This window comes from Heterodontus francisci, chromosome 29, assembly GCF_036365525.1.
Source record: "Heterodontus francisci isolate sHetFra1 chromosome 29, sHetFra1.hap1, whole genome shotgun sequence".
NCBI lineage: Eukaryota > Metazoa > Chordata > Chondrichthyes > Heterodontiformes > Heterodontidae > Heterodontus > Heterodontus francisci.
This window is the reverse complement of record NC_090399.1, coordinates 61295168-61307714: the sequence shown is the minus strand read 5'-3', so window position 1 is coordinate 61307714 and position 12547 is coordinate 61295168. Positions and strand designations below refer to the sequence as shown.

The 12547-nt window shown below is 41.1% G+C and overlaps 1 protein-coding gene across 1 annotated transcript; it reads right to left on the bottom strand.

Annotated features, from left to right (window-relative positions):
• Positions 1 to 5844: 5844 nt before the first annotated feature.
• LOC137345878 (probable G-protein coupled receptor 139) lies at positions 5845 to 10210 on the bottom strand. The gene is made up of 3 exons (XM_068009122.1): positions 10139 to 10210; positions 8112 to 8115; positions 5845 to 6758 (listed from the first exon to the last, which is right to left on the bottom strand). Exons 1-3 carry the CDS (start codon positions 10208 to 10210, stop codon positions 5845 to 5847), a joined length of 990 nt encoding a protein of 329 aa, XP_067865223.1.
• Between the last annotated feature and the right edge of the window lie 2337 nt (positions 10211 to 12547).

Here is a 12547-nt window from a genome sequence, read left to right as displayed (position 1 = left end):
CTCTCCTGTGCTCGTTCTCCTCCAATCACAGATTCCATCTCTCCTGTGCTAGTTGCTCTTTCAATTACAGATTCCATCTCTCCTGTGCTCGATTCTCCTCCAATCACAGATTCCATCTCTCCTGTGCTCGATTCTCCTCCAATCACAGATTCCATCTCTCCTGTGCTCGATTCTCCTCCAATCACAGATTCCATCTCTCCTGTGCTAGTTGCTCTTTCAATCACAGATTCCATCTCTCCTGTGCTCGATTCTCCTCCAATCACAGATTCCATCTCTCCTGTGCTCGATTCTCCTCCAATCACAGATTCCATCTCTCCTGTGCTCGATTCTCCTCCAATCACAGATTCCATCTCGCCTGTGCTGGTTGCTCTTTCAATCACAGATTCCATCTCTCCTGTGCTCGATTCTCCTCCAATCACAGATTCCATCTCTCCTGTGCTGGTTGCTCTTTCTATCACAGATTCCATCTCTCCTGTGCTCGATTCTCCTCCAATCACAGATTCCATCTCTCCTGTGCTGGTTGCTCTTTCTATCACAGATTCCATCTCTCCTGTGCTCGATTCTCCTCCAATCACAGATTCCATCTCTCCTGTGCTCGATTCTCCTCCAATCACAGATTCCATCTCTCCTGTGCTCGATTCTCCTCCAATCACAGATTCCATCTCTCCTGTGCTGGTTGCTCTTTCAATCACAGATTCCATCTCTCCTGTGCTCGATTCTCCTCCAATCACAGATTCCATCTCTCCTGTGCTCGATTCTCCTCCAATCACAGATTCCATCTCTCCTGTGCTGGTTGCTCTTTCAATCACAGATTCCATCTCTCCTGTGCTGGTTGCTCTTTCAATCACAGATTCCATCTCTCCTGTGCTCGATTCTCCTCCAATCACAGATTCCATCTCTCCTGTGCTCGATTCTCCTCCAATCACAGATTCCATCTCGCCTGTGCTGGTTGCTCTTTCAATCACAGATTCCATCTCTCCTGTGCTAGTTACTCTTTCAATCACAGATTCCATCTCTCCTGTGCTCGATTCTCCTCCAATCACAGATTCCATCTCTCCTGTGCTCGATTCTCCTCCAATCACAGATTCCATCTCTCCTGTGCTAGTTGCTCTTTCAATCACAGATTCCATCTCTCCTGTGCTCGATTCTCCTCCAATCACAGATTCCATCTCTCCTGTGCTAGTTGCTCTTTCAATCACAGATTCCATCTCTCCTGTGCTCGATTCTCCTCCAATCACAGATTCCATCTCTCCTGTGCTCGATTCTCCTCCAATCACAGATTCCATCTCTCCTGTGCTCGATTCTCCTCCAATCACAGATTCCATCTCGCCTGTGCTGGTTGCTCTTTCAATCACAGATTCCATCTCTCCTGTGCTCGATTCTCCTCCAATCACAGATTCCATCTCTCCTGTGCTGGTTGCTCTTTCTATCACAGATTCCATCTCTCCTGTGCTCGATTCTCCTCCAATCACAGATTCCATCTCTCCTGTGCTGGTTGCTCTTTCTATCACAGATTCCATCTCTCCTGTGCTCGATTCTCCTCCAATCACAGATTCCATCTCTCCTGTGCTCGATTCTCCTCCAATCACAGATTCCATCTCTCCTGTGCTCGATTCTCCTCCAATCACAGATTCCATCTCTCCTGTGCTGGTTGCTCTTTCAATCACAGATTCCATCTCTCCTGTGCTCGATTCTCCTCCAATCACAGATTCCATCTCTCCTGTGCTCGATTCTCCTCCAATCACAGATTCCATCTCTCCTGTGCTGGTTGCTCTTTCAATCACAGATTCCATCTCTCCTGTGCTGGTTGCTCTTTCAATCACAGATTCCATCTCTCCTGTGCTTGATTCTCCTCCAATCACAGATTCCATCTCGCCTGTGCTGGTTGCTCTTTCAATCACAGATTCCATCTCTCCTGTGCTAGTTACTCTTTCAATCACAGATTCCATCTCTCCTGTGCTGGTTGCTCTTTCAATCACAGATTCCATCTCGCCTGTGCTTGTTGCTCTTTCAATTACAGATTCCATCTCTCCTGTGCTCGATTCTCCTCCAATCACAGATTCCATCTCTCCTGTGCTCGATTCTCCTCCAATCACAGATTCCATCTCTCCTGTGCTCGATTCTCCTCCAATCACAGATTCCATCTCTCCTGTGCTGGTTGCTCTTTCAATTACAGATTCCATCTCTCCTGTGCTCGATTCTCCTCCAATCACAGATTCCATCTCTCCTGTGCTGGTTGCTCTTTCAATTACAGATTCCATCTCTCCTGTGCTCGATTCTCCTCCAATCACAGATTCCATCTCTCCTGTGCTGGTTGCTCTTTCAATTACAGATTGCATCTCTCCTGTGCTCGATTCTCCTCCAATCACAGATTCCATCTCTCCTGTGCTGGTTGCTCTTTCAATCACAGATTCCATCTCTCCTGTGCTGGTTGCTCTTTCAATTACAGATTCCATCTCTCCTGTGCTCGATTCTCCTCCAATCACAGATTCCATCTCTCCCGTGCTGGTTGCTCTTTCAATTACAGATTCCATCTCTCCTGTGCTCGATTCTCCTCCAATCACAGATTCCATCTCTCCTGTGCTGGTTGCTCTTTCAATTACAGATTCCATCTCTCCTGTGCTCGATTCTCCTCCAATCACAGATTCTATCTCTCCTGTGCTAGTTGCTCTTTCAATCACAGATTCCCTCTCTCCTGTGCTCGATTCTCCTCCAATCACAGATTCCATCTCTCCTGTGCTCGATTCTCTTCCAATCACAGATTCCCTCTCTCCTGTGCTGGTTGCTCTTTCAATCACAGATTCCATCTCTCCTGTGCTCGATTCTCTTCCAATCACAGATTCCCTCTCTCCTGTTCTCGATTCTCCTCCAATCACAGATTCCATCTCTCCTGTGCTGGTTGCTCTTTCAATCACAGATTCCATCTCTCCTGTGCTGGTTGCTCTTTCAATCACAGATTCCATCTCTCCTGTGCTGGTTGCTCTTTCAATCACAGGTTCCCTCTCGCCTGTGCTCGATTCTCCTCAAATTACAGATTCCATCTCTGCAACAAACACTGCTCCTCCAATCACAGATTCCCTCTCTCTTGCAAGCATCCTTAAAGCGGACTTTGGACACCCCACTGGTCGTTTGGTCCTGGCTGCCTCACCGTACGGAAGGTCCTTGGGTCTGTGCCCATCTTCGATTTTGCAGACATGTCCGATGCACTGGAGCTGCCTCTGTTTGGTTAGTGACAACATACTTGGGAGCTCTGCCTTTCGGAGGACCGTCAACATTTGTGATTTTATCCTTCCAGGATACTCCCATAAAGTGCTGCAGACAGTGAAGATGGAAATGATTGAGTTTCCTTTCCTGGTAGCTGTAAGTCACCTATGTTCCACAGCCGTACAGCAAGGTGATGAGAATACAGACCTTAAAAAACATCAGTTTGGTCCTAAGAGTCAGTTTGGAGTTATCCCATGTGCATTTCACAAGTTGGCAAAAGGTGGTATCTGCTTTCCCAACACATTTATCGAGCTCTGCATCAAGGGACAGATTGTCCCTCACCGTAGACCCAAGGGAGCAGAATACGCCAACCACTTCCAGTGGGGTGTTATTTCGTGTGACCAAAACATGGAAGGAGACACACGAAAAAGGAATATGAAAAGAAACTTGCAGGAATCTCAAAATCAACACAGCATCTAAAAATTGAATTAGGAAAAAGAGGATGGTCAACAGCAATGTGGGTCCCTTGGAAACGGTGATGTTGTCAATCAAAATAAGGAAATAGCAGACCTGTTGAACAATTAGTTGGCCTCAGTATTTACAGTAGAGGAAGAATTCAGCATTCCAGCCATCTCAAGGAAACTATTATTGAATCAGGGACAGACACTTAACAAAATTACGTGAGTAATGATGGAGAAATACATGGCACGAAAGAGGGATAAATCCCAGGACTAAATGGTTTCCATTCCATGCCTTTAAAATAAATAGGACAAGACATTGCCGATGCCTGAAGTCTCATTTTCCATAGATCTCGTGATTTGGAATGATCGTTTAGAATTCAAAATTGCCCATGTCACTCCACTATTTAAACAATGTGACAGAGAAAAAAAAAAGGGTTATAGACCAGTTAGTCTATCATTTGTTATCCAAAAATACTGGAGTCCATAACTAAGGATAGGGGTGAATGAACACCTTGAAAATTTTTAGCTGATGAGAAAGGGCCTGCAGGGATTTGTGAAGAACAGATTATGCCTAAGGAATATGATGGAATGTTTTGAAGATATGACAAAAGTAGTTGACAGGGGAATGTCTATGGGTGTTATTTATCTGGACTTCCAGAAGGCATTTAATGAAGTCGCTCATAAGAGACTATTAGCTAAAGTTGAAGTCATGGGATTGAAGACAAAGCATTGATGTCATTAGGAAATTGGCTGAATGGAAGGAGCCAGAGAGTAGGTATAACGGGCATGCACTCTAATTGGCAGGATTTGACCAGTGGGGTCCGGTAAGGATCTGTGTTGGGGCCTCACTATTTTAATTCATGACTTAGAAATTGGGATAGAAGACAACCTATCCAATTTTGAAAATGACATACAGATAAGCAGCATTGTAAGCAGTATAGCTGGAAGCTGAAAATTTCAAAGAGATATTCATTGATTAGTTGAATGGACAAAAGTGTGAAAAATGGATTCCAATATAGGCAAATGTGAGATTATCCCACTTGGACCTAACAAAAGGATGAAAAAAGATAAACAGTGCATGTCCAGAGATACTTGGTGTCCAGGGACATATAGTGTTCGGACCAGGTCCAGAAAATAGTCAAAAGGTCTACCAGAATGCTAACTTTTATATTAAGAGGAATACAGTATGAGGAGGTAGATGTCATGCTTCAGTTATACAAAGCATTGTTCAGACTGCATCTGGACTACTGTGAACAGTTCTGGGCAGCATACCTTGAGAAGGATATAGGAGGGAGTACAGTGTAGGTTTACCAGAATGATACCTGTATGTTAAATGGCTAAATTACAAGGAGAGATTACAAAATCTAGGGTTGTATTCTTTGGAGTTTGGAAGAGTGAGCGGTGGTTAGATCACAGTTTCCAAGGCATTAACGCAACAGATAAGGGAGATTGGTTATAGTTGATGAGTCTAAGACTTGGCGTTATAGTCAAAAATTAGAGCCAAATCTTTCAGGAATGAAATTAAGAAATAATTGTTCACACAAAGAGTGGTAGAAGTATGGAGCTCCCTTTCATAAACAGCAATTGATGTTGGATCAATTGTTAAACTGAAAACTGAGATTGATAGATTTTAGTTAGTCTAAGATATTAAAGGATATGAGGCAAAGACAGGTATGCAGAGTTAGATTGCAGGTCAGCCATGATCTCATTGAACAAGCTCGAGGGAGTGAATGGCCTACTTCTGTTCCTTGGAGACGGGTGATTTCGGATTAGCCACCATTAGGCACCTCTCCCGATTGTCCCTCGCTTTGAAAAGGAACATTAGGAGAGGAATATAACAGCTCACCTGCTCTGCCATATCACCAGTATGACACAATCACCAAATGTAAATATTACAATCATTGAATGCAATGAGAAGTAAAATAAGACAGATATTGAAACAACTCATCGATCTGCAATCACTCATACTGCCATTCTGCCCCAAACATATTTTATCCCCATTGGAATCTGCCTGGTTTCAGTCAAGTGACACATTCCATCACTAAATTGGTTTTCTTACGCATTAATATGTAGAGAGAGACTGCCAGGAAGAGGGAGAACTACAGCGATAAAGTGCTATATAATTATCTATGGATTTAGAGAATATATTGTGATCTATGTTGGCTGAGATTAGATGACATTAAGTTTCAATTTTTTGAAGCCACGAACTTAGAGTCAATGGATATTTAATAATATGCTTCAATTCCTCTCTAAATTTAGCCTGAGCTACTGCATAGATAAATGTGTTTGTGCATGAACTCAAACACTGAAGCATATATCCAGTGTGCTCCATAATGGCAAATGGATCATTATAATCTGTGAGCATAAACTGAATGCCTGCAAATTGTGTACATACAGAATGTACAAAAGTTACCATCCATAACAGTATAAAACAGCTAGAAATGGCCAGCAGTAATATGATCGATTTCCTTCGGTTCTCCATCTCTGGATCACTGTGATTCTCATTATTGTTATTTCTCCGGAATCCTCTTCTCAATCTATTGGCCCGCATAATGTACCTGATGGTTACAGCATTGAGTAACACAATCAGCACAAATGGTGCAAAGGGTGTTAATGTAATGTCAAAGAAGAAGTATGCTACCCATATAGGCAAATTAGACAGGCTTGATTTTACATTGCAGAACCACGCAATGTTGTCAATAATTTCCAAGTGTTCGTTTTCAAAGTAAATTGGAATATTTTCTACAAAACTCAGTCCAAACACAGCCACTGTAACTATGGCTGCGGTTCTTTCAGTGCAATATCTTTCTCTCAATCTCTGGCAACAAATGGCAATGAATCGATCAAAAGTGAAAGCAACAGTTAACCAGACAGAGCAATCAATGGCTGCAAAAACCAAGGCGATATTGAGACTGCAAACGGGAGTGTAATCCAAGAACGAATATGAGAAATACATGTCATTAATCTCATAAAATATTACATCGAATATTATCACGAATAGATCTGCCGCTGCCATGACCACCAGGTAATGAGTGATACATTTAGAAAGTCCGCATCTCCCACGGGACAGAATCACAATCGCCACTAGATTACCTACAAGAAAAAGAGAATACAAGGGAAACTATTAATTGCATTCAATTCACAGGGGCAGTCAGTTTAAGAATATGTTATACGGAAATTAACTAAATCTTTTGTGCATTTACTCAACTCAGTTTCCTTTTGCTTTGGGTGAAATTTGTCCCAGGCGGTGGCGCCAAACTGACTCTGGAACCGGTTTCATAACGCGACCAGTTTATGTGACCTGAAAAATAATTAACTGCAACAGAATGGAGAGACATTTCTCAGGTAACCCGGTGCACACATACAATGCGGTGATCATTCTCACTAGTGCACCTTCCATACAATTAATGAGAACACACAAGTAAAGTGAGATGACCAAGGGGCAGTTCTTGACTTTGTGCAATAGTCTAAACGGATGACAGCGTGTCGGCAATCTATTGTACAGTTCTCCCCATTTTCATTTCCATTGACTTCATTGGAAATAAAATTCGAGAGAGATGTAAAACTGGGAAATAGTGTAAAATGGACGGTATTGGATCAGCTCCCCATTATCATTCTCTAACCGGTTTTTTATTTCCATTGAACGGAGCAGAAATAAACATCAGGCGTCCCATCAGCCAAAGTGAAAATTGTCCCAAATGAATCAGTAAATCCACCAATCACATAATTAACAGACCAGTCAATCACTGAATCATCCAAACAATATTCATAACCTTGTCAAATACTAATACAGATGCTTGGGTATGTCTTGCATGTGTTTTAAACGGCTATCTGAATATCCCACAGTTAGGCAGAATTTTATAAACTCGGTAAAATCTTGGCCATTAAGTCTTTTGGACTAAACACTTGACTCGCGCCTAGAGATGGACTGCATCCAATTTATACCAGGGACGATTCATTTTATTCACTGCCCAATTTATCTCGATGCTGAACCATCTTAAATGCTCAGTCCACAGTTTGTTAACATTCGCTCTTTTCCTGTAATGTCTTGTACTGGGGGCTGATCCGCCACTCATTCCGGTGCTCAATGTGGGACGATGATTTTTTTAAATTGTACAGCTCCGGCCGGCCGACCGACCTTTTCAGTTGCCTTTATTTATAAGGTGCATATTTGTACAGAAACAATAAAGAATATCCGAGAACAGCAATACAAATAGTCAACCTGCACATTATATTAGACTATTGCAAACAGCAAGACTTGACCCAGGTTTTAGAGTTTTCCTGGATAATTGAATTAGCTATTTGAGAAATGTAACAGGAGCGTATCTCCCCTTAAGGAATCCCATTTCATTTCCCTGTTTTGTTAGATAAACCAACTTGAAGTGCAACCTGATCAAAGACAGAAACCATCCTGATATATCAGGCTTCCCACCAGGCAGTCTTCACCTTGCTGGGACACAAGGATGAAAGACAATTTGTTAAGTTATTATTGAGTGCGCTTTCCTGCCAGTCTGATTCCTTGAGTTGGACCAGCTGTTGCAGAATGAGGGTTTTCCCACAAGTGTGGTTTGAGAGCACACTTTCCTATCCCAACTCATTGGATGAAAGAACCATCTCCAACAACATTCCTAAATGCTAAAATTGCACGAAAAATATTTTATTTTACAAAAGCTACAATTACAAACAAACTCGAAAATTTACATTGAAGGGAAATGTGGCAACGGAAAATCATTCTGTTCACGACTTTGGAAAATAAATCCCGAAAATGTACTAGATGTGTACTGTATTAGATAGTATATCAAAGTCTGTATTGGGAACAGAGATATTGTAAGAATCTTGGACATTTTATTCGGCATGAACGACATTATATAAATGCAAACTATTTTCATTGTTATAACATAATTGAACACAGAATAATTAAATTATAATACCCAATAACGATTCGAACAACCAAATTGCAGGACGACCATTGACTCCTATGTAACAGATGTTTATTCAATGCAGCATATTCATGAAAACTGAATGGCACCAGTTTAATATTATGTAAACTGTTGTTTACATATAAATCAGGCCCACTGAGCTAACTGTATTAAAGCCATTTTTTTCCTAATCCACTGACAATAGTTAAAACTGTACATCTGGACAGATGACAATACTAGACTGACAGCAAGCACACTCTCATTCTGTAAAACAAGGAATAACTGATTATGGTAACTTACAAGGAACACCAACCAGGGCAAGAAGCGGATAGTAAATTTCTTCTATCTGTGGAATTATAAATAGTCCCATTTTCCTAAAAACGAAGCAACCTCTTGGTGTGATTGACACACTAATGAGATGTATTGAACTGAGCCCGATTTATACTTTTGAGAAATGTCAAGTGAGGCAATTAGGTCAGGCAATAACTGACATTAGTTACAGCCACTTGAACAAATAGGTTAAGCAGCAGTTTGTACTCCAATGCTCAGCGGGAATAGAAAATTGTTATTTACATTTCGCAGTGGTAATGAGGAACACCAAGGAGAGAATATTAATTTAATTAGTTTTGAAATTTTCAACCTTTTTAAAGTTGTAGTTACTGAATCATTGATCATGCCAATTCAAACAAATATATTCATTAATATGCTTTCAGACTGGAAAATACACATATGTTGTATTTGACATTATAAACGTTTGTTTGTGAAGAAGATTAGCACTGTCAATTTTTGCAGATGTATAGGAACTGAATATTCACTGAGCAAGTGGTACACACTTGGCTTATGTCATCCCAGATGACAGAATTGGGCTGCAAATTTATGATTGTGCCCAATTGGAGCAGGACCTCCATCTGTCTTAAATAGCTTGCGGGAAGCTCAAGGAGATACGAGGGAGGGAGGCAGTTCTCACGATGGCAATCACATTTTGCACCAGAGCCCCCTATCACTCAGGCACCTGAACACTGAGTGAGCCTGGTAAACAGATCTGCTCAGCAGTGCAATTTAGATCCAGTTGGAGAAACAAACCTGTGTGCTGGACCTCCAGTGGGACTATTAACACCAACGCTATTACTATCGACTTATTAAAACTCCTTAAATAAACAGGTCCAGCATTCAAGATGCGACTATTGTGAGGATGGCTACAATTGGTGGTATTCAAAAGAGATAGCAGCAACATCCATTAGATACTAAATAAAATGACCTGAGAGACAATTTCCTCAAATTCAATCTAGGGGATTTGCCAATAAAATCAGGATATACTTTTTCACACAAAAGATAGCGGAACTCTCAGTCAAAAGGCTGTGGATGCTGGGCCTCAACTGACATTTTTAAAGACTAAGACCAATGGATTCTTGCTTAATATGGGTATCAAGAGAAATGGAGTAAAGTTCGTGAATGATATTATAATATAGTAGAGGTGATGTGCTGATCAACCATTATCCAACTGAATGGCAGAACAGAGTAAAGGAGATGAATGACCAACTTTTGTCCCAATACCTTAATCCAATATAGATTCTGAATTATCCTTTTCTCATTTCTGTTGATTTCTAGTTTGTTTAAGCACTCCATTATTTTCTGACGGTAGATGCTATCAAATGCCTCTCATTGATTATAAAGCATACATTCACAGTTTGTTTTTGCACTTCCAGGTGTCTTCCAATAACTACTTTCAAGTTAAAGATGTTCCTTTCTTTGATTTGAATCCTGACTGATTATCATCTATCTCTGCTTCTATAGACTGATCATTTCTTCCCAAAATGATTATTGGTATCATTTTCATCACAGGGCTCAAGAAGCTTATTGTCCTGCTCTCTGAACGCTCTCGGGCTTTTGGTTTCTTTGGCAGCTTAATGAACACCGGCTGCATCAGATCTTCATGTAAGAATCCTGTTCTGTAAATGTTGTTGCAGTCTCAATCAGTATCTCAATGTGAACATCATTCGGGGCTTTCAGGCATTCTGTTGGTATCTCACCGATTCCAGGTTCTTTCTTTGTTCTCAGCTTGTTGTTTGCTGGACTGACTTCTGCTTCTATTATCTCCAGTAATTCTCTTCCTTCTGATCATTCCAATTCACATCTGTCTTCATCATCATACAGCTCTCTGAAGTACTTCACCCATCGTTCCTCTGCACTTTCTTTTTCGAAGAGAAGTTCACCTTCCTTGCTCCTCATACAGCCATTATTTGTAGTTATTCTTTACTTCTTATCTGTCCCCGCTTTAACTTTCTCATGCAATGCCCTCATGTTATGCCTTTTCTCCAGTTCTTCTATTTCCACGCAGTAGTCTTCATACCACCTTTCCTTGGCTGCTCTACAATCTTTCCTGATCTGCTTTTTAATTTCACCATATTCATAATTATTCTTCTTATTCTGTCTCTATTTCTCAATCATATCTAGTATTTCATTAAGCATACACTCCTGGTTTCCTCCTCTCTTTTTTTTCGGCACCATCTCAGTTTTTGTATGTTTTATGCTCTGTTTCAGCCTTTCCCAATGCCTTTCTGTTGTTTTCTCCTCACTGAGATATTGATCTGTCACTTCCTGAAGTATAGCTTCATACCTGTTAGTAACCTCCACTGTGTACTTCTTCACCAGATCTTCTACTCAGTCTGTCCAGGTTAACTTGGTCTTTCATGGGATTTCTTTTCACGAGTTTCAGCTTGAACTTCACCTTCACTATAAGCAGGCAGTGATCTGAATTGTTGTCTGCCGCTGTGTAAGTGAACGCATTTTTGACGCTGTTCTTGTACCTTTCATTGATCATCAGAAAATCTATTAGATTTTTGTGAACATCTCCTGGAATCTTCCAAGTGTACAGCCTTCTTGGATGTTGTTTGAACAATGCATTCAAGATGAACACGTTGTTTTCCTCAGGGACTGTATCAGGGTATCAGGTGTTCAGCTTCGCTGTTCTTCGTTCCTAGTCAAAACGCTCCTATCACTTTTCCATGCCTCTCTCCGCCAACTTATGTGTTCAAATCACCAGTGACTAGCAAGATGTCTCGACTCTTCACATGCTTCAATAAGTTTTGCAACTCCTCATAGAATACTTCCACTTCTTCATCACTGTGATCCTGGTGGGTCCATACAGTTGTAAACATGCAATATTCATTGCTTTCCCTTTAAATTCTGCCATAATCACTGTCTCTGATATTGATCAATATCCCGGCATAGTTCTTGCTACCTTCTTTGTCATCATTATTCTGATTCTATTCCATGTTCACTGCCACCTGAGAAGATCATAACCTGATTTGCTTTGCCAATCCTACAATGTTGATGTTGAGTCTTAACATCTTTCATACAGTTGTCTATTTTACCACCCTGATAAAGTGTCTTCCCATTCCAAGTTCCAATTTTCAAGAGTTCTTGTCTGGGTTTGTGAGTAGAATCATTAGATGGTAGTCTTTCTTCGGGGTTTGGGTTGCCTTCATCATTCACCCAGCTATTCCTAGTTCCTAGCAAATCCTCTTCTTCCCCACTCCTATTTACAGTAGACATCTCCTCAGGGGCCCCAGATCTGCTTACATCACTACTGCAATAGTAGATTCTATGACTAACTAAGGGGTAATAGTTGTTGAGTATTTGACTCTTGCAAGGCGACTGGCCATTTGTCCTTAAGTGTCATGACTCTGCCCTAGATATGTCGGACATTATTCATGAGTAACTGCCTCTTGATAACACTGCTGATAACACCTTCCACAACTTGATAATACTTGAGAGTAAACTGATGGTGTGGTAATTAGGCAGTTTGTTTAAAATGGACAGAATACCGCTGGGTAATTTTTTACTTTGTCAGGTAGATGCCAGTGTTGCAGCCATACTGGACTAGCTTGGCTGGGGTGCAGGTAGTTCTGAAGAACAAATCTTCAGTACTACAGCTGGGATATTGTTGGGCCCATAGCCTTT